Genomic DNA, 23,021 nt, shown 5'->3' on the forward strand with positions numbered 1-23,021 from the left:
CTCTTTAGCAACATTTCCGTGAGCATTGTGAAAATTCAGAAGGAAGATTTTCTCGACTCCTGGATATTCTGCAAGTGTCTGTAGAATACAGTCTGAACCCATCATGGAAACATCTTCATGAAGGGCTTTCCCCCTATTTTTAGAGATGCTTTGGTCCTGTAAATTCAGATACCTTGTTTTGAAGTCTTAAAATAACAAAAACACCCTGCCCCAAGCTCCCTTTGGCAGCTTCACAGATCAAACAACTCATATGGGCTGCAATGGAATAACACAAATATAATTGATTATATCATGTGAATGTTAAGTCAGTCTGGTGATCTGAGTGCCCACACATACCCATCTGTATCAGAGCATCAATTCTGAAAACAAAGAGAGTCTTGGTTTGGTGTATGTTCCTCGGAAGTTCTTTTCTTTGTGGGAGAAAAAGGCCTTCTAGGAAATTTCGGATTTGCCTTCTATAACTTTTATAAACATCACTGTCACTTATTCCTGTAATTCTAGCCTGTTTTTCTCAGCATTTTCACTAAGCTTGAGGAAGCCTTACACAAAAGGTGGCCTTCAAATTGTCCAAGTAAATGGGAGGATAATAAAGGACTAGATAACTGTTTTCAGAAGGATTGGCTCAACTTGACTCTGTAAAATAATTCCCTTGAAGATATTTTGACTGTAGCTGTTGCTATCTTTAGTTGTAAGCTGCAAGATTGGTTCCTATTTAAAGGCTGTAAGATGAGATGGTGCTTCACCCTAATTCTTCTTTTTAAAAATGCCTGGCAGAAATTAAAATTGAGTCCAATTTGGGGGTCTCTATTATGTACCTTATTGAAAACTGGAAGTCCTTTATGCTGGAAGTGGGAATTTTTATTCCCCCCTCTCTCTCAAGTTTCTACATTAGCCTATTGCATCAAGAAGAGATCAAAGCTGAGTTTTCAACCACGGTTTACTATACAAACTACAGTGATCTGTGTTCACACAACATTCCAGATAAACCCAGATGAATCACACTGCTACTTAGTGTCTTCCTATGCTGAAATTTTCTACCCTTAAATTTTTTCGCTGAATTGAGATTTGGACAGATAGTTGAATAGAACTGTGGTCCAGTGCTTTGCACAGGCTTTCCATAAAGAGTTTTCCTAGCATGTTTAATAGCAATGGCAATAGTACTTTGACTTATATACTGCTTTACTTATATAGTGCTTTACAATTCTCTCTAAGTGGTTTACAGAGTCAGAATATTGGGTCCTCATTTTACTGACCTCAAAAGGGTGGAAGGCTGAGTCAACCTGAGACCAGTCAGGATCGAACTCCTGGCTAGGGGCAGAATTTCCCTGCAATACTACATTCTAACCACTGCGCCACCATGGCTCTTAATAACCTTGTGTTTTTCTGGATGACACATTCTTTGACAATCCATCTCAGAAAAGAGTTTGAAATGACAGGCCTAGAGGAGCACAATCTTAAAATAGCAAGAGGGAAAAAAGGACATGCATGAAGGATAAACTGCCTTTAGTTTTTAGTTAGATAATTAATTGATGGTGTTCCTGAGATGAACCTGGAAGAATTTAACTGGTAGCAGCTTGAGTGGAAGGAACACTGATGTAATTCAAGTTAGAAGGAAGTCTAAGCTGGGTATAAAACGTGGTCCCTCTGCCTCTGTTGAAGGGTGTTAATGAAGCAAACTAAACTAGAGAATGCCTTGTTTCTTCACCTTAGTGGCCATCCTATGAGTGGTTGTGTGGTTTCCAGGGTCTGTCTTAGCATCTTCAGCCTGCATGAACCTTGATTTCCTGGTTCAGCGGCTAATGTCAATGATTTACTAGGTTGTAAAAATCATAACATTTTGCTAAGATGTCAAGATATGTATTTAAATACCTGCCTCTTGTGAAGGAAAAGTCTTCATTATGGTTCAGTCCAAGCCAGGGATAAATAACATGGCGACTGCTTTAGAAAGAAGGTTGCAGTTTATTGAAAAGGAGAGCCAGACAGGAAGATGGCTCTGGAAGGAAAGAGGAAAAAGGGCTGAACATATGTAGGGAGTGGGTTTTTATACCCTCTGGAGTCTTTTGTTTAGAGTTGTTTCCTGTTCCTGTTTTCAGGCTTTGTATTTCCTGGGTCATGTATTTTGACCTGTGTCCCTTTGGCATCTGTAGTTAATTCTATTATGTCCTGTCTTACACTTTGGGTGGGGTATGTAGATTTTAGGTGTCTTTGTCTTCCTAAGCTTCTAGCTTCAACCTTCCTGATGGTTTACATCTGCATTTCTACAGAGCTGGTTTCTGCTTGGGGGAGGAAGACCTGGGGCTATCAAGAAAAACTAGACATGCTTTTCTGCCTCTTTAAGATCCTTTGAGGAAATATATTTTTCTGCCCTTTTAATATTTCCTTCTCTGGGGGGCGTTGACTTCCCACATTCTGATGTGTGTTTTCCATACTTTGAAGTCTTGTTGGCTTTTCCTTGCAAGCTTGTCTCCCGAGGATACAGACTCCCAGATCTTGCAGCAAGTTGTGGGTTGTGTTCTTCCTAGAAGCAGACTGGCTCCTGCATTGCAGCAGAGATGGCATTCCCCAAGGTTTTGAGGGAAACTCTTCCTTGCAGGGAAAGCTCAGTCTTGGAGGACAAGCTGGCTCTTGGCAGCATATATTCTTGTTTGCAGGTTTATCTAACTTCCTCCAGAGTCCAGAGGAGCTATTTTTCACCTCTACAGGCTCCGTTTGCATTCTAATTGGCACCTCTCCTTGCCAAATTTCTTCAAGAGGTACAGACGTTTCATAAGCTGGGGAGAAATTGGAACCTATAGGCTGCTTCCCCCAAATTAATAGGGAGTTCAGAGCTAGTGTTTTGTTATCAATGACCTTCCTTTTTGGCAAAATGTGTGCATTATCGTAGTGGTAGGTTTGCCAGTGGTGGCGAACCTATGGCACGCGTGCCAGAGGTGGCATTCAGAGCTCTCTCTGTTGGCATGCGTGCCGCCGCCAGCAGCAGGTCCATCAGGGCGCCACCACCGCCCGGAGCAGGAGCCCCGCCCAGCACAAAGGAGGCGAAGCAGCCGACTAGCAAGCTCGAGTAGAGGTGGTAGAGCAGAGGTCACCAACCATTGTCGATTGGCGGACTGGAAGAAAAGGGAGGGGGAAGTATTTTACATGTGTGCGTGCGCGCACGGGGCCGCGGGTATGCATGCCCTGCAAATGAGGCGGGGCTAGTACCTGCGTGATACTCACTAGCCCTGCCCCATTCTTGCTTGGTGCAGTGCCTTGTATCTGCACCCCGCGGCGCGACGGTGGCCATTTTTGCGCCCATGTTTTTTGCGTGCCCCCCCTGAGGGCACCACAATGCTGATGGGCCCCTGGCACTTTGCGATAAATAAGTGGGTTTTGGGTTGCGGTTTGGACACTCGGTCTCTAAAAGGTTCGCCATTACTGTTGTAGACTGTTTTTTTTTCCTTTTTCCATTTCTTTTCCGAGATTTTTTTTTCTTTTCCTTTCCCAGGATTTCTAGTGTTGATTTAATAGCTGTATCACTTTAAAGAGGACATTATTCTGGGAGGTGCAAATAAACTGACACACACATGGTAGAACTGCCTTCCCTTTCCCCTTTCCCGCATTTCCTGCCTGCTATAAAAATGTATTTTCTGTTATTATGTAAGGATAAAGTCTTCTGCTTCTGGCCTTCGTAAACTAGGGGAGTAAACCACATCATTACAAAATGCTGTTGGTTTACTAAGCTGTGCAACCTCAGTTGAGAAGGAACTGTCTTGTCTTCAAGGAATCTGCCCTTAGTTTGAGTTGCTGTTTGCTAACTTCCAAGAATAATTTATTAACCTTTTTTTTGGGGGGGGGGGGTTGTTTTTGCAAAAGGATAGACCTTTAACATTAGGTTTAAGAATGACTGGAAGCAGCTGAAGAAGGCATTGAGGTGGATAAAAAAATAGAATTATTTTTAAAAAAATTAGGAAACTAGGTTTGGTCATCATGCTTCTTTAGGCTCAGTTGCTTTTAATATGGCAGTTAATGAATGATCGTGCTTGTCCCTCTCTTGACCACAACACGGAAGTGACTGGGCTTTGTCTTCTGCCCTGGTGTGGCTTGTTGGTGGTTTCTGCTTTGCACCAGAGTCTAGTCCAGCTCTGGGACTCCTTGGAGATTCCCCATCCAGCTAGGACCAGATTGAAGTCCACTTAGCTTGTCCACTTAACAGAATAGAGGTCTTCTAGTCCAGGGCTTTTCAACCAGTGGTACGGGTACCACCTGTGGTACATTGGCACCTGGCAGGTGGTACACGACCATCCTAGAAAAGTGGTAGCGGGGGAGGGGAATGAGCTGAACCGGTGGCAGCACCGCACAAGCCTGAGCGAGAGATGGCTGGAGCTGCAGGGCTGTCAGGGCTCGGCGGAAGCACCAGGATCAGCGCCAGGCTCCAGCTGGAGCTCGGCGCTGATCCTGGTGGTTCTGCTGAGCCCAGAAGAAGCACCAATCAGCTGGAAAGCAGCAGTGATACTGGTGATTCTGCTGAGCCCAGAAGAAGCGCCGATTAGCTGGAATGTTGCAGCATCTCCAGGGTCTTGTGATTTACATTCAGATGCTTGGCAACTGATTCATATTTATGACGGTCACAGTGTCCCATGTGAAGTGACCAAAACCTGCTGCAACCACCCCGCAGATGGGGGGAATAAAAACCACCCCCCCACCCCCGCTGCCAATCCTCAACAGAAATGCTCACACATGAAAACCTCGGACAGGAGGAAGAGTGCCGCCGGGTGGGCAGGCAGGTGTCTTGCTCGGCTGTGGCTTGGGGGGCACTTTTTTCAGTGCCATTGTAACTTTGAACAGTCACTAAGCGAACTGTTGTAAGTCGAGGACTACCTGTACTTTATCACTTTTTTCTTTCTTTTTTTTTGGTCATCAAGTTTTTGAAACCTTGCTAGGCGACTGGTGGTACTCCAATGTTGCCATATCCTAAAAGTGGTACAATGGGTGAAAATGTTGAAAAGCCCTGTTCTAGTCCAGGGGTCCCCAACCCCCAGTCTGTGGACCAGCACCAGGCCGTGGCATGCCAGCAAATGGGCCGCGCAAACAAGCGAAGACCCATCCGCGGGATGCCGGCAGCACATGAAGCCACGCCCCCTCCGGTCTGATGAGTAGCTGCTTCCATGCATGCTCGTGCAGAAAACGAGAATTCATCTGTTTATCCCAAAGATATGACTTTGTAACCATCCTGATTTTTAACCCATGGGAGTCTCCAGCAGGCCTTTGGGGACATGTCCTCAACAAAAGTGCTGGAGGTTCCCTAAAAAGCATTTCAAAGGTGGGGAGCAAGAGCTGGTGATGTGTCCCTGAGCCATAATGACTTGTATTACTTTTGACTTATTGTCGTAAGTGAAGTAACTCAGCCCTGATGACTGGTTAAAGGCTTCATATTATGCATGAGCCTAGATTTGTGACTCATCCAACAAACCATAGCTAGGGCAATACAGGGTTTATCCTGGCTTGTGAGTTCAATCTGTGTTTGTATCAAGGAAATGTGCCGCATGTACAGGTAGTCCTCGACTTGCAATAGTTCATTTAGTGACCGTTCAAAGTTACACCAGCATTGAAAACTCAGACTTATGACCATTTTTCACAGTTACGGCCTTTGCATGCAACATCCCCCTGATCATGTGATCAAAATTCAGATGCTTGGCAACTGGTTCATACTTATGACCGTTGCAACATTCCAGGATCATGTGATCACTTTTTTGTGACCTTCTGACCAGCAAAGTCAATGGGGGAAGCCAGATTCACTTAACAACCGGGTTACTAGTTTATCAACTGCAGCGATTCACTTAACAACTGTGACAAGAAAACGGGGCAAAAACTCCTGTAACACATGTCTCACTTAACAACATATATTTTGGGCTCAATTATGGTCGTAAGTCGAGGGTTGCCTGTATTAATCAGCCTACCACAGTCTTTTAAAAAGGGCCAAATTCAAATATTGTTTCCTAGGTTCTCTTGTATTTATCTTGGGCTGTAATTTTTCTATTATTCGTGTTCTTTTTTTTAAAAAAAAACATAAACCTTAATTCTTGAGGTCTTGCGAGTCCTTCTGAGAAGCTGTTGAACTCCAAAGTGTAAATAGAACAGCCGTCTCGATTTAGGCATTTATGGCCAAGAACCAAATAATGTGCTGGGAATTTTTGGGGACTAATCCAAGCTACGAAACAGGATGGTTTGCAAACTTTATAGATAGGTTAGCATTCTATGTGGCTGGAATCACTTTCTGGACAGATTTAATTTAGGTTGTTGGCATTCTAGCTAGATGAAGTTATGGCTGGAATCTAAAGGCTCCTCAGGTGAGTCCAGAACTCAGCTGAACTGGAGCCGATGGCTGCAAGGCTGGCTGACGGATCCTTTCAGACTTGCTCTTGATTTACTAACCAGTTGGTTCTCTGGAAGTGAAGGGCCCACTGCTGCCACACTCCCACCTTAAAACTAGAATGAATGTGGTTTTGTTGAAAGAAAAACTATCAGGTCCAGTCCAAGCTGGGAAAAATCCTTTCTCCCAAGCAGAGGCCAGCTTTTAGAAATGCAGATTTGGGGGCCATCTATTCATAAGCAAAATGCCTTCAGCCACAGCCACCGAGAAGGTTTGAGCTGATGGGATTAGAAAAACAAAGACTCCCAAGGACAGGAACATGACCTTTAGGACATAATAGGATTAACCCACCATCATTAGAATACCAAAAGGGCACACTCAAGCTCAGGTCAAAGTACATGGCAGGGGAACCAGAACAACTCCAAACACAAAACCCCAAGCAGGTATAAAAACCCATCTATCCCAACTCCATTTTGTCAGCCACCTTAGAAACATGCTATGTCACTGAAGTTTCTGGCAACTAAATAAACAGAACTTTCCTTCCAAACAGCCTCCGTTTTATTTGTTCTCCATTATTCCTTTGGGGAAATATAATATTCCCCAAACTATTTCCTTCTCTGGGGTGGGTGGGTCATGACTTCCTACAGTTTAAATCTGCAGCCCTTTGAGACTGGCTCCAAGAAGCTCCTCAGCATATTTTGCTATTGGCCAGGCTGGTGACGATGCCAGCAACATCTGGAAAGTCAGAGGTTTCTCTCTCTTGCTTTAAAGTCCTTGGAGAATCTGAATTATAGGTAGTCCTTAACTTACAGCATTTTATTTAGCGACCGTTCAAAGTTACAACGGCACTGAAAAAGTGACTTATGACCATTTTTCACCCTTACGACTGTTGCAGCATCCCCATGGTCACGTGATCAAATTTCACACACTTTGCACGTGGTTCATAATTAGGACGGTTGCGGTGTCTCAGGACGATGTGATCCCCTTTTGCGACCTTCTGACAAACAAAGTCAAGGGGATAGCAAAGCGAAACCTAACAACCACGTTTCTAACTTAATAATTGCAGTGATGCACTTAACAACTGTGGCAAAAAGGGTTGTAAAATGGGGCAAAGCTCACTGAACAAATGTCTCACTTAGCAACATACATTTTGGGCTCAATTGTGGTCGAAGACTGCCTGCACATGCTCAGTTCCTGGGATCCAAGTGTTAATTGTAATTTACTTTATTTTTAGTCCAGTTAGGTATGAAAAGAAACTTCCCACTGGAGTTTGTGTAGCTGGATTGAAGAATATGGGGAGGATAGGGTGGGCAGTGCTGGGATTCAAATATGTGAACAACTGGTTCTCTGTGTGGATGCCGCTTCCGGAAGTCCATTCTGGGCCTGGGCAACAAAAAAATTAGCTACCGGTTCTGCTGAAGTGGTGCGAACCGGCTGAATCCCACCACTGAGTGTGGGTGTCTGTGTGTTTGTGTGCATGTCTGCTATTCCTTCTCTTGATTGTGATCTCTTTTATAAAACCAGTCCACCTCTTACTTAAGAAGGACATTCCAGATTCATTTAGCTCAAGGATAGGCAACCTTGGCTCTTTTATGACTCGTGGACTTCAATTCCCAGAATTCCTGAGCCAGCTGAAGTCCACGAATCATAAAAGAGCCAAGGTTGCCTACCCCTGATTTAGCTCCTAACTCCAATCTGATTTATATTTGCCTTTCAGAACTTGCTAATACACTACTTCTGCTAGCTTCTCTCCTGGATGAAATCCCTCCCTTGGAAGTAATAATTTTAGTATGTGGTAGCTCCAATGTTTGGCAAAAGGCATCTGTAAACTGTCCATTATTGATATTTTGAGGGAAACAAAGTGCATTCAAGGACACATGTGCTCGGTTTATAAAGGGGGGAATCCTTTTGGCATTAGAAATAGCCCACATTCCTGTATTAACCATTAACCGAGTCTTTCACTGCACGTACCTCTTTGCGCCTCTGGGCATGTTCGAAGTCAGACCAGCTGGTCCTTCAAGGTCACAGATAAAATCACTTTTATTAGAATATGCTCCAGACAAGTTCTTACAGTCCTCAAATGGTACATGCCAAGCCCACATTCCTTAAATGGATAATGCTGGGGACTAAGCAAACTACCTTCGGCAATTAAGGCTGTGAAATAAACAAACATAAGTACAGATATTTCAGATTCACCTTCCTATTGCTAACCCTGGGCTCATAAATGTTTAGCCTTGAAATAAATTGAAAGCCACATCAGGAACAGTCAACCATGTTCCCTCAAAGCAACTTCTATTGGTTAAGCATTACAAATCTTTGGACCCGTTCTGAATTGGAAACAGTGTTATACAGTATACAGAATCTTAATGCATATTGTTGTTGAATTATCTTTATCATTGGAAAGACCAATTTAAATCATCCATCCATCCATCCATCCATGTACCCACCAACCCATGGCTTTTTGAATATGTAGAAATGCACGTATTGAGCTCAGCTCTTGTTTGTTTTAACATTGTTTGCGACTTGGGGAATCGCCCCAAACTAAGCCACAGGTCATGACGTGCACACCAGAGTGTCTGAGATCCAGCATTATGGGAAGTCAGGGGAAGGGAGGATAGGCATCAAAAAACTTCCTCAAAGAAGGTTTGGTGGTACTTTTGTATATTAAAGTAGGAGCTTTCATGGAAAAATTATTGTATCAAGACTTATGTTTCAGTATTGAAGGAGTTACAAAGATCAAACACCTTAACCTGAGATAGGACTGTCTCCAGTTCATTGTGGTGATCGTGGTGATTGCAGTGCAAAACCCTACTGATGTCTACTGTTGCCCGTGATGTATGTGCTTGTAGAGGAGAAAAACAAACAAATATGACTAGATTTTCCTCTAAAATGTTTTGGAAATATTTTTTAACAGTTGATTTACACTTCAGCATTTTAAGAAACACTCCCTCTCAAGGTGTTGACGGTAAGCCCACTTAATTGGTTGGTTAAAAGAAGAACTGCCATTTTAATTAATGAAATCCTTGAAGAAATCAGTTTAAGTTAATTGGCAGTGCTTAATTCAGTTCAGAGAATTATGTTTCTGGTCTCTGACCTTGACGGCCACCAGCAAATTCGGTTAGGCAGAAATTCCTTTTAGATTTCATAAGCTAACAGAAAAGAATAACAGAGTTGGAAGGGACTTTGGAGGTCTTCTAGCGCAACTCTCAGAGCTCAAGCAGGAGACCCATTCCAGACAAGTGGCTGTCCAGTCTCCTCTTAAAAGCCACCCACAACTTATGGAGCACCCACAACTTATGGAGGCAAGCCTTTCCATTGATTAATTGTGCTCACTGTCAGGAAATTTCTCCTTAGTTCTTGGTTGCTTCTCTCCTGGATTAGTTTCTACCCATTGTTTCTTGTCTTGCCTTCTGGTACTTTGGAAAAGTAAAATTGAAACACATCGCCTTTCTTCAGGTCAACTGAACCTCCAAGAATTCAAGGACTTTATTTGCCTTTTGGTAACTACTACGTTTCCTCAAAAATAAGCCCTACCCCCAAAATAAACCCTAGTTTTGGGGCGAGGCGCACACCTAAAAATCAAGCAGGGTTCAGGGGGTGGAACTGACCCACATGTCCCGCACATGCTTACTGTTGCAGCCAGGCCTCCCATGCCCCAACACCTGCCTCGCCAGCCCACTTCTTCTGCAGCCACTCACTGCACGCATCAATCCAGAGCTCGGTTCTCAGCTGCAGAGGCCTTTCCTGAAGGCCTCAGACCGCAAAACGGAGGCCGGGGGGCGCGCCATGTCCATCAATTCGGAGCTCCATTCTCAGCTGCAGAGGTCTTTCCTGAAGGCCTCTGATGGCAAAATGGAGGCCAGGGGTTGCTGCATGCATCAGTCCGGAGCTCCATTCTCAGCTGCAGAGGTCTTTCCTGAAGGCGTCTGATGGCAAAATGGAGGCTGGGGGCGACACATGCACCAATCCGGAGCTGCATTCTCAGCTGCAGAGGCCTTTCCTGAAGGCCTCAGACCACAAAATGGAGGCCGGGGGGCGCGCCATGTCCATCAATTCAGAGCTCCATTCTCAGCTGCAGAGGTCTTTCCTGAAGGCCTCTGATGGCAAAATGGAGGCCAGGGGTTGCTGCATGCATCAGTCCGGAGCTCCATTCTCAGCTGCAGAGGTCTTTCCTGAAGGCCTCTGATGGCAAAATGGAGGCTGGGGGCGACACATGCACCAATCCGGAGCTGCATTCTCAGCTGCAGAGGCCTTTCCTGAAGGCCTCAGACCACAAAACGGGGGCCGGGGGCACCACGTGCATCAATCTGGAACTCCATTCTCAGCTGCAGAGGCCTTTCTCGAAGGCCTCTGATGGCAAAATGGAGGCCAGGGGGCGCCACGTGCATCAATCCAAAGCTCCATTCTCAGCTGCAGTCTTTCCTGAAGGCCTCTGATGGCAAAATGGAGGCTGGGGGCGACACATGCACCAATTCAGAGCTGCATTCTCAGCTGCAGAGGCCTTTCCTGAAGGCCTCTGACGGCAAAATGGAGGCGGAGGCCGACACGTGCAAGCGGCAGCAAGCGACCACAGAAGAAGTGGGCCAGCTGGGCAGGGCTGTCAGGGCCCCCGCAGCGAGGTGAAACGGGAAAAGACATCCCCCCCAAAATAAGACCTGGTGCCTCTTTTGGAGGCAAAAAATAAAAATAAAAAATAAGACCAGGTGTTATTTTCGGGGAAACATGATAGTTAGTGGCGTAAGTTTATATTTTTTAAAGATGGTGTTTGAGTTCATAGAAGTTCTGTAGAGGCTGCAGTCTGCATTCCTTTCTAGGCCTATGTCCAAATAGCATCCTTTATCAGGAATAGCCTTAAAAAAGTGAAGAGCTTTTGACAGCAGTCTGGAATTCACACATACCTGTAATTGTGTAAGCACAGCTTCTATCGGAGAGCATTGCATTTTTCAGAAATGGAATTAAAAATAAAGCAAAGGTTGGTGCAGCTAATTATGTAATGTTTTACCTTAAGGCAGCAAAATGTTGCTGGTACAGATCCTGCTTTGCCAAAAATTTTATAGTGGAAAAACACCTGCCTAGCTTAGGTATTTGATTTCTTGTTCAAACAATTCAAGGTTGTTTTGCAAGATCCTGAGATCCAGTTTCACAAATGGTTACTATCTCCTACTGTATATATCACCTGGCATATCTGCTTTCCTCTCTGAAAAACACTTTTCAAACCAATCGGTAAGCCCCATCAAATTAATTGAAAGTTACATAAAACTTAAAAAGCATAATGTTGTATATGGTAATTTAAACGTACAGACAATCAAATTGGGATCAACTCATGATGACTGTATGTACAATTGCTTGCTGTCCAAATCTGACTTTAATAATGTAAGTTGTAGTCTTCCAATGACATTCCTGTGATTTGTTTGGTGTCATCCATCCGCATGTTGTTTTTTTCCTCCTTCTCTCAACCTTGCCAGGCATAATTTTTTTGTGGTCCTCCATCCATGTTCATCAGATGTCCAAAGTATACTATATGATGCTTTAGTTGGTGATGGTACCTCAGTCAATCTTTTGTTCCAGGATTGGCTGATTAGTTGGAAGACATCTGTCATTTTCATCCCTCTCCCAATGTCACAGGTACATGTTGCCATCAGAAATATTTTATTTGGATGTCTTCAGATCTTTGTTGTCATATCTTTATACATCACAAACTTGTCTAGGTTTTTATTGCCTTCTTCTCAGAGTAAATCTCCACTTTATTTCTCTAGCACAACATTCCTCTTATCTAATCTTGAGATTAAGAAAACATAACTATACATCACCATCATCTTCCCTGTCAACTGTAACTTTGAACAAAATGCCTTCTTGAAGCTTCTCATTAAAATACAGCAAGGATTTGTTTGATTACCCCAGCACCACGGTGTGTCCTGAATATGTTGTTCTAAGAAACTAAAAAACCAATAAAATTTGTTTAAAAAAAAAATACAGCAAGGATTGGCCATTATGGGTTGAATTGGAATGTTTGTGGAGAGGAATTAAGTGTTGGATTGGAAGTCCCAAAGGTGCTTTTTCAGGAGACTACCTGGCGTTCTTCCTTCATTTGCACGCTGTCCATTAGTTGAAGCAACTCTTGAGTGTGACGACCAGGTTTGCTTCTGTCCAAAAACTGTAAACAGCATCATTTAACAAGATTCACTTTCCCAAGTGAGCATCGTAAGTGGAGCGAAAGAGAACTTTCAGCTTGGATGTTGGAAGGTAGAGATGTCACAATAGACTTGAGATGATGTAGAATCTTTCCAAGCCAGCTAGGTGATCACCAGCCCAGAATACCAACACTGATGTCTTTCTCTTGGGACACAAGGGTGACAGAGGTTTGACAGAGCTCAGTTTTTCCCCCAGGTTTTCCTCAAAGGCAGGCACAGAATGAAGCATCTATCTGATGCAGGCATTTGGGGGCCAAGCAAATTGTCTCTCTATCCCATAATCCTGGATACCCAGGAGTCATGTTTAAGATTTTTCAAGTATCTTGGGATGAAGGTGAGTGGGATGATGGTGCACAGTAAGTGGATCCAGAGTTTTCTAGACTTTTTAAGTTTGTGGAAATAATTCAGAAGATTTCTTGGTTGTTGCTGTTTTGTAAATTAGGTTAAGCCTGTTTTGGGATGCATAGTACAACATTTGAGAGTTTCCTGTCCAGTTTTTTCAGTCAGAGAGGGTTCCTGGGGGCCCAGGATAATGAATTGAGGTCCCAGGTTGCCTTCCCCTGTCCTAGATTAACCTGCTGTGATTGGGACAATGTCCAGTTTGCATTGAAGGCCCTCTTGTCTCTTTCCTTCTGGTATTTTCTCAAATGGAAAAGACCTTTTTTCCATTGTGTATCGTGTATCTTGTGTTAGGCTTGTAAAGTCACCTTCAGGGCTCTGAAAAAATTGAAAAATTTGCCTTACAGTCCCAACTATTTGGAAAAGTAAAAAATTGTTAAAAGCTGAAGCAGCCTTAACAGATTACAAGAGTTTTCTCCAGAATAATTATTTGACTCTGCTTCAGTAAAGAAGTGCTCATCAGGTTTGTGTCTGTGTGTATTTGTGTGTGTGTGTGTGAATATTTGCAACTTCAGCAGTTTCTGAATCATGTTTTAGTGCTGATATCCCGTTGGGGCAGACCCAGATTGGCTCTGGGGTTTTAATCATCTCCTGCTGGGTTTTTAAATATTTCACAACGCTTGTTTCTGATTTGGTCTCTTTATTGGATTTTCTTGCAGTTTACCAATTTTATGAGTTTGTCAAAATATAAAAATACAAAGGAAAATAAAAAGAATGGGGGAAAAGGGAAGGGAAGAAAAAATGTGAAATAGTAGTGGAAAAAGGGAAAAAAGGCGTTGACTTCCAACTCTGTTTAGCACAGTAGAAAATAGTAACAGTACAGCCTCAGCTTTTTACTTTTACACATTAGTATATAACCAGCCATTTCTACAGCAACAAATCTATCCAATCGGCATAACCAAAATGAAAGCTTTTTCCATCACAAGCGCAAAATCCAGAAGTGATTTCCAAATAGAAACCACAATGAGATATATTATCCTCTGCGAATAAAGCAATTCTTCATTGGATTTTCAACATTTCAAGGGAAATGTTGCACATACACACAGGCCCACAGACAGTCGTGTATACATAAACGTATTTATATCTGTGCTATGTTTTCAGCAGCTGTTGCAGCCAAGTGAGCAAAACCTGCCCATTGAAATCCTCCTGTAGGGAACAAATTGAGCAATTGTGCAAGGAGGAAGACAGACGCACAATCTGGAACTGACAGAGAGCTTCCCTCCTCAGTGTCTGTGCATGTGCTTGCAGGGCAAGAAGTATATCTGTTTTTTTTTTTATTGCACTCTTCCTTCACACTGGAGCCTCTGGCTGCTTTCTGGACACTGATCCAGATGTTGTAATTTCAAAGCATGGCATGTGTTGTCTCCTGCCTAGATCTCTCCTCTCTCTCTCTTCTCCGACTCTCTTTTGGGATTTCAGTTTTACTAGGGAGATGGTTGTGAATTTGGAACATACCCCAAGTCTTCAAAGTATGGATTGGCTGAATTCTGCCCTTTGGGGCTTGCAGAAACCGAGGCTCCGCTAAGGAAAAATCCCGTCCTATAGGAGGCTGGATGACATTGCTTGACCTCAGCTAAGCCCTTCTCCTTGGTAGCCCCTCATTATCTCCCAGGGCACTTGAGTTTGTGGAAGATGACTTGACAAAAGCCTTCCCTAGTTGAGAGTAGAGAATCCAATATCACCATCACTAAGGAGTGACATGATAGCAGTGTTCCAATATTTGAGGGGCTGCCACAAAGAAGAGGGGGTCAGAATATTCTTCAAAGCACCTGAAGGCAGGACAAGACACAATGGATGGAAACTAATCAAGGAGAAAAGCAACCTAGAACTAAGGAGAAATTTCCCGAGAGTGAGAACAATTAATCAATGGAATGGCTTACTTCCGGAAGTTTATCAAGTCTGATAAATTGGACAGTAGATTACCATTCCTGTTTTACAGGATTCCTCCAGAAATACAGGCTGTTAAGCAAGCTCTGTATGTAACAACTTTCCATAATTGTTTACGTAGCCTCCGTCTTCTTCTAAAGAACAGATCCTTGGCATCTGAATCCAGCCTCAAGTGACCAAGCTTCTCCTGTGTTCCCTAGCAGAAATAGGAATCTTATCTTTTGAAGATCATTATGATAACATTTAAGGAGTGGAGGAAAGACCTTTGTTTTCCATTTTGACCTGAAAAATAGAGTCACAGTTAGGATGACAATTAATTTGTGGTCATCCAGTTGTGTAACTTTCATAAACCCAATTCTTGAAATATTCATCTGCTGTCAAGGGATATAACTAAGCGAGGGGCTTGATAAGGGTAAGGCAGAAAATGACCAAACCAAACGTCTTGCATGTGGAAAATATTTCAGCAATATTTAAGTCAATTAAACTTATGTGGCAATGTTGTAAGTATGTAGAGTCCTATAGGTAGTCAAACATTTACAGACATATTTCCCCTGTATGCTGAATATCAGGAAATGTTGCATTTTTGAATGAGTAATCTTTGAAAAACTGTGTAGTGGCCAAAACTAGTAATTCACGGAAATACATTTAAATCCTTGCCAATTCCATAGCAAGGTAAATTACTTTGCCATATAGGGGAAGACATCATGGACTTTTTTAGGGCTTTTCTGTTGGCCAAAGTTAGATAATATCTTCCTTATTCTATAGAATCCCCATAAGAAGAGGGCATTGTATTACATTTGAAGGGACAGAGACTATTTTGAGCCTATTAATTTAATAAACACGCAAAAGGGGATCATGTGACTCTGGGACACCACAACCGTCATAAATATGAGCCAGTTGTCAGGCCTCCAAATGTAAATCACGTGACCATGGGAATGCTGCAATGGTCATAAGTGTGAAAAAGGGTCATAAGTCACTTTTTTGTAACTTCGAATCGTTACTAAACAAACCGTTGTGAGTCATGGACTACCTATACCAGGGGTAGGCAAGCTCGGCTCTTTTATGACTCATGCACTTCAACTCCCAGAATTCCTGAGTCAGCTCATAAAAGAGCCAGTTGCCTACCCCTGACCCCTATACATTGTCTCCCATAGATACGGGTGTAATGATTATACTGTGGTGTGCTGTATTAAGAGAAAAAGACAAAACTCGGGAATATAGTAACTTTTATTCTGATGAAAGAGCTGCTTTTCAAGACTGACATCTTTAAAAGGTGTGGACTTCATATCTCAGAATTGCCGAGGTAACAATATTGTCTGGGAATTGAAGTCCACACATCTTAAAGTTGTCAAGGTTGAAAAACTACTGGACTACAGTGACACATCTCTCCCTACAATGAGCAGGAAAACAGAAATCTGTGTTCTCACTTGACCATCAAGGTCATTGAATCACCTTGGATTGGTCAACTGCAGCCTCAAGTTTCTCCCAGGGTTCTTCAAGAAGGGGTAGGAAAAACACCATTCTAAAATATCTCTGGAGATTCTCAGTCCATCCAGGTCACCGTTGTCCCAAAGACGCTTTTTTACAAGGCAACTGGACTTCCTTGGCTCCATGGCTCTTCCAGGTTATTGTTTGGACAAAAAAGTAAAATAAAAGTTTCCTGTTTAGAAGTGGAATTGAGTTTACAAATAAGCTGTCAACTTTGCATAGTCTTTACATAAATATGTGGGGGATTTTTTTTGGTATCTTTTTGTTCCCAAATGGATGCAGGTTCAAATGAAATATTTATGATGTTGGCGTTAGACCTAACAGTATCTGGAAATATCATTTTTTGCTGGTTGTTGTTGTTGTTGTCTTGTTCAAAACAAATCAACTCCAGACCAGAAAGCTCTCACTTCTTTTTCCACTCTTCGTTGTTGTTGCGACTGCAAGAGAGAGTTTTGCCTTGCATAATCTTGTCCCTTGAAGAGCTTCCAAGTTTTAAGCCCTCCCTCTCTCGTTTGTATCTTTAAAAAGCCAGTGTTGCATGTTTGCAGTGCTGATCTAGCGTGACTGGAAGGATAGACCGTGGGACAGTTGCGTTCTTCTTGTATCTACTTTTTCAGGGTTTGTTTTGGTTTTTTGATAAAAGGAAACGGAATTTCAGACGTAGTTCAAACGTCTGCCTCTTGGTTTTGATGTTTTGCTGAAGCAGAAACTTTATACATTCGTTTGCCACACATATAGAAATGCAAAGTTTTCCTTAAAATGTTGCAGGTCTTTACGTATTCATTATATACATTACTTCAAAGCATGGGGTTGGCTTTCCAATTAAATCTGCAATTAATGTCAAGAGTTTGGAACGTTAATATTTATTTATTATGCTTGCTTTTCACTGTGCCTCTGGTGTCCATAGAGCAGTGATGGCGAACCTTTAAGAGACCGAGTGCCCAAAAACTGCCTCGCCCCTGCCCCGCCCCACCTCTCCTGCCCGCAGGGCCACCCACCACCTCCATGGCCCACCACAGCAGATCGCACAGGCGGCCCAGCAGTGTCATGGCAGCCACGCCCTCTGTCCGCACCCCACAGCATCATCTGTACGCAATGAGGCGTGAGGGCAGAGTCTTCTCCCCACTGTCCGGCTGCCATTTCCTTGGCTGCACTCGGGGCAACTCTCCTCCAGGGGAGCTGCTGGTGAGGAGGGGGCCAAGGGGGGTGGCGGGGCTGGGGCGATGACATGCGTGCCCACAGAGAGGGCACTGAGTGCCGCCTCTGGCACCCATGCCATAGGTTCGCCACCACTGTCATAGAGCTTCCTACTCCTATAGAGAAACAAGGAGAAATGCCATTATGCTTGGGAAAAGCCAAATATAATGTATTGAGGAGAAAGGAATCAAATGCCCATGGAGATTTTCAGTCATCCAGGTCATGGTTGTCCCAAAGATGCTTTTTCGTATAGATTTTATTAGGTTTTTATAGGGTTAGGAATAAGGTGAGGTGGGGTGGGGATATGGGTTAGGGTTAGGGTTGAGGTTGGGGTTGGGGTTGGGGTTTTTCCAAATAACATTCTTAATATTTAGCAAACAGTATAATGTCTGGGTTCACGTGTTTAACAAACAATAATAGATAATTGTTAATTATCATAAACAATATGTTCATTAATCGCTCAATAGCCTTCTTCTTGCTAATATATATTCAAAATTATATATCACATTCCTTTCTCTCTAACTCGTTTTTCTAGCCATTGATAGAAATTATCCCACGTTCTAAAATACACTGAGTCTTCTTTCTCTTTTATTTTTAAAGTCAATCTATCCATTTCTGAACACTCTAAAATTTTCTTAATTAATACTTCTTCAGCTGGTAAATTTTCATTTTTCCAATGTTGGGCAAATACAAGTTCTTGTTGCCGTTAGTACGTGTAGTATTAAATATCTGCAGTCTTTCTCATAATTTGCTCCTATTATTCCTAAAAAAAATAATTCTAGCTTAAAGTCTATTTGTTTTTTAGTTATTTTCTCAACCATAAATGTATTTTAACCCAAAATCTTTTTGCTTTGGGGCATGTCCACCAGATATGATAATAAGTACCTGGTCTTTGTTTGCATTTCCAACAGTTGTTTGAATTATTTTTAAACATTTTTGCTAATCTCACTGGTGTCATATGCCATCTGTAAAGCATTTTATATACGTTTTCTTTATAAGCCACTGCTTTAGTTAATTTAATATTTCTTTCCCATAACTTTTGCCAGTCTTGTAATTCTACATTATATGCAAAGTTCTTTGCCCATGTTATCATTGTTTCTTTTACTTGTTCTTCCTGCATCTTTAAGTTTAACAGAAATCTATAGAGTTTCTTAATCAACTTTTCATCTCTTTTTAGCAGTATCTGATGAAATTCCGTCTGTTCTTTATAAAATCCCATTGTTTTAACATCTTTTTCGTATCTCGTTTGAATTTGCAGATATGGCCACCGTGCTAGATCAATACCTTGTCCTTGTAAATTTTCCTTCATTGTCCAAACCAAAGATGCTTTTTCAAAAGATAACTGGACTTTCTTTGTTTTTTCCTTGAAGATGTTTCACTTCTCATCCAAGAAGCTTCTTCAGTACTGACTCATTCAGTTCTGTCAGAACTGAAGACACTTCTTGGATGAGAAGTACAATGTCTTCAAGGAGAAAGCAAGGAAAATACAGTTGCCTTTTGAAAAAGCATCTTTGGAACAAAGGAATCAAATACTATGGTTCTGTCAGAGAAGGCTGGGCGGGTCAAGGTTACCTTGAGTTGAAAATTGCTCTGATTTCTCCACGCTCTTTTGAATTCAGAGACCACAAACTAGTTCTGGGCATTGTTGTAACACATGTGGGAATTGCCTCACTTGTTCTCTTGTGTTTTCACTGCACTTTAAGCATCCTTCATGATGTTATTCTCTCTCTTCTTTTTTGCTTTCTTCTTAAGGTTCCAGATGTTATCAGTAGCATAAGGCAGGCTTCCAAAGCAGCCCTCAAAGAAGATGTGAAGCCCAATAAAGAAAATGAAGATGCCTTCTACAACTCCCAAAAATTTGAGGTCCTCTATTGTGGGAAGGTGACAGTGGCCCACAAAAAGGCCCCCTCTTCCCTCATCGACGACTGCATTGAGAAGTTCCACCTGCATGAACGTCAGCGCCTGAAGCTGCTCAGCGAGCACGGCAGCACGGATTCCAGCATGGACCTCATGACATGGGAAGATGGACCCTCTTCCCCCTTGGACAGTCCCTTTCAGGAGATGGAGGGTTCCAGTGGAGGCACCCAGGGGATGTTCATCGTGGGCAGCCAGACCAACCTGGCCAGTTTGACCAGCTGCCGGACCTCTTTCCCAGAGCGGATCCTGGAGGACTCAGGAATGGAGGAACAGCTGGAATTCCGTTCTCGCTGCAGCAGCACTGCCAGCCTGCAGAGGAGAGCTCAGGAGAATAACTCCAAGCCTTCATCCCGAAGGCGCCATGCCAGCGCCCCGAGCCACGTCCAGCCCTCAGACTCTGAAAAAAACAGGACAATGTTGTTTCAGGTAGGGCCATTTCTGATGGACCCGGTGGGCATGGACAGTCCTGTTGGGGGTCATGTTTGATCTGGATCAGGGGAGGCAACCTTGGCTCTTTTATGACTCGTGGATTTCAACTCCCAGAATTCCTGAGCCAGCATGGCTCAGCTTGGAAACCTCTCCCTTTCTCCTCAGCATGGCTGGCTCAGGAATTCTGGGAGTTGAAGTCCACGAGTCATAAAAGAGCCAGTTGCCTACCCCTGCTCTGGATGATTCAATGCTCTTGCAAAATGTAATTTTATATCCATTTGGTTAAAATGGATATACAGCTGTAGTACTTCGATGCCTCAATAGTTGCGAACTGGTGGGTGCCATTTGGGAGGTCTTTCATAGAAGACCTGGTGGCTGTGATGACCTTTGATTCGTCACAGATTTCATTTCGGGTTGTTTTTCTTTTTTCTTTTTAAAGAGTTTGAATTTTGCCAGTTGAAATTTTGTAATGACCGCAACCGGGTCATTCCTACAGGACTGAGAGATTTGAGAGTCAGAATAAGGGGTATTATTACACACATGTCCTGGGGGAGTTGTATCTTTTGGGGTGTTGAAGAGTAAAGATGCGAAGAGAAGGAAGAGAGTTGCTAGAAGCAAATTATTCTGGCTTAAAACATCTCCAGCTCTTCAAGATAGGCTGAAATTACATTGTTGTGAGGTAAACACAAGAATGCAGAGGAGAGAGAGGGAGAGGGAGAAGGAGAGGGAGAGACAGAGATAGAAAAGTGTTGTGTTTTTATAGCCCGTCCTTGGCTGTTGGTGAAAAGAGACCGCTCCTGGTCTCCATCTCTGATCAGTGATCAATGGAAGAAGGTGTTACAATTACCCTTGACCATGTAAGGGATTAGATAAAGGGGCTCTTACGCTCTGGAGAGGCCCACAGCAATGAACATTTGGCAAGCTGATTGATGGATTGTTTTGTATTTTGGTGGAGGGCACAAGCTGATATCGGTTTCTTTCGCCAAGAAATGAATACTAAGGTGGGAGTTGAGAGAAAAAATGGAAGCAGTGTTTGGAAGATCCCGGTGCAGCTCCTGCTCTCTGAAATCGAAGCCAAGGGCTGGAGAGGGCCCTCTGCCAGACTTTCTCATTTTTTTAGAGGGTTAGTCAAGCAGGCTCTTGGCAGTATCTCTGCCTCGTTCTTGGCAGAACAACTGTTTGGGAAGCTTCCCTTTTACATGCCTTAAATAAGCTACGTGAGGAAATATTTCGGAGCCGGGCCCAGGATTTTCAGAGCAGCTTGTCCAAGATATTACGCATCACCTCCTGCTTTGACATGTTTTCTCTTCCAAGGTGGGTCGGTTTGAAATTAACCTCATCAGTCCAGACACCAAATCCGTTGTGTTGGAGAAGAACTTCAAAGACATCTCCTCATGTTCTCAGGTGAGAAGCACAATTGAAACCCCTGCTTGGGGACAGGTTTTGAACAGCCTACATTTTGAAGACCTAGCCAATGTGAGGAGGCTAGATGACCTTACATTGCTTTTTTTCTCTCCTTGTTTTCTTCTTTTAGCTGTGGGATTTGGCCCCTGTTGGCAAATGTAGCTTTTTATGAAAAAGGGGTCTCAATTTTGGGGGAAAGGGCAGGGACACATTTGGGAATTGTACCTCCTAGATCAGGGGTAGGCAACCTTGGCTCTTTTATGACTTGTGGACTTCAATACCCAGAATTCCTGAGCCAGCCATGCTGAGGAGAAAGGGAGAGGTTTCCATGCTGAGCCATGCTGGCTCAGGAGTTCTGGGAGTTGAAGTCCACAGGTCATAAAAGAGCCAAGGTTGCCTACCCCTTTCCTAGATAATCACCAAGATGAGGGTTGTGTTCACAAAAGGGGCTGCAGGAGATGACCAGGCTGAGGGAGGAGTCAAAGGCGTCATCAGTCTCAAATTCCTTTGCACCGACAAAAGATCTAAGTCCAGCCCACCTTGAATTCCGTCGGCTCTTATCTACTGCCCATTTGCTTTGACCCTTAGCAGTTCAAGTTCTTATAAAAGCATAGCACACAGGTGGTCCTCGAATTAACAACTACAGCCGATCCCAAAATTTCCATTGCTAAGAGAAACATTTGTGAAGTGAATTTTGCTCCATTTTACGACCATTCCTGCCACACTTGTTAAGGGAATCATTGCACTTGTTAAGTTAGTAACGCAGTTAAGTGAATCTGACTTCCCCCGTGACTCTGGGGCACTGCAACTGTCACAAATGTAAGTCAGCTGACGAGAGTCTGAATTTTGGTCACATGACCTTGGGGATGCTGCAGTGGTCGTTAAGCATGATAAACAGCCATAGGTCACTTTTTTCAGTGCCACTGTAACTTTGCATGTTCACTACATGAATTTTTGTAAATCGAGGACCACCTGTACCATAAAGCTACATTCATTTGATCTACTCAGACTCCTGATTTCCTGAGCTTGACTGGGGTGGGGGTGGGGCAAGCACCAAAGACTCCTTCCCAAGCCAGCAAGCAGGTGAGATGCCTCGTCGCCTTTCTTGGGGAAATCCATCTCCAATCTGGTTTTCTTCAGATCTGCTTAGTTATGGCTCCTCGCGAGGGCTTCAAGCTCAACCCAACAATTCGTGATAGTCAGAAGGACGGGACTTGTAATGAACCGATTCTGGAAGGTTGTAACGTAGAAGAAAGTTGAGCTTTCACACTAAATCTCCATATCTGGTCTGGGCCAACTGTCTTCTACTACAAGGCTTTTCAACGGGTGGTACGGATACCACCTGTGGTACATTGGCACCTGGCAAGTGGTACGCGACCATCCTAGAAAAGTGCTAGCAGGGGAGGGGAATGAGCTGAACCGGTGGCAGCACCGCACAAGCCTGAGTGAGAGATGGCTGGAGCTGCAGGGCTGTCGCCGAGTGGGCAGGCAGGTGTCTTGCTCGGCTGTGCCTTGGGGAGCATGTTTTTCAGTGCTATTGTAACTTCAAACAGTCACTAAGCAAACTGTTGTAAGTCGAGGACTACCTGTACTTTATCACTTTTTTCCTTTTTTTGGTCAAGTTTTTGACACCTTGCTAGGCGACTGGTGGTACTCGGATGTTGCCATATCCTAAAAGTGGTACAATGGGTGAAAAGGTTGAAAAGCCCTGTTCTACTAGATGACCAGGCAGAGTTCTTTGTGGCCAGATTGAGTATTTA

General features: G+C 43.4%; 1 protein-coding gene across 1 annotated transcript in view; it reads left to right on the forward strand.

The window, feature by feature from the left end:
• TBC1D4 (TBC1 domain family member 4) overlaps positions 1-23,021 on the forward strand; it is a 91,077-nt gene that overhangs the window by 21,857 nt on the left and 46,199 nt on the right. The window contains exons 2-3 of the mRNA XM_015832330.1: positions 19,264-19,854; positions 21,172-21,261. Coding sequence (XP_015687816.1) covers positions 19,264-19,854; positions 21,172-21,261 — 681 coding nt within the window. The remainder of the gene's footprint in view (positions 1-19,263; positions 19,855-21,171; positions 21,262-23,021) is intronic.

The sequence above is a fragment of the Protobothrops mucrosquamatus genome, unplaced genomic scaffold (genome assembly GCF_001527695.2).
Source record: "Protobothrops mucrosquamatus isolate PMUCROS unplaced genomic scaffold, P.Mucros_1.0 scaffold2, whole genome shotgun sequence".
In the NCBI taxonomy this organism is placed as follows: domain Eukaryota; kingdom Metazoa; phylum Chordata; class Lepidosauria; order Squamata; family Viperidae; genus Protobothrops; species Protobothrops mucrosquamatus.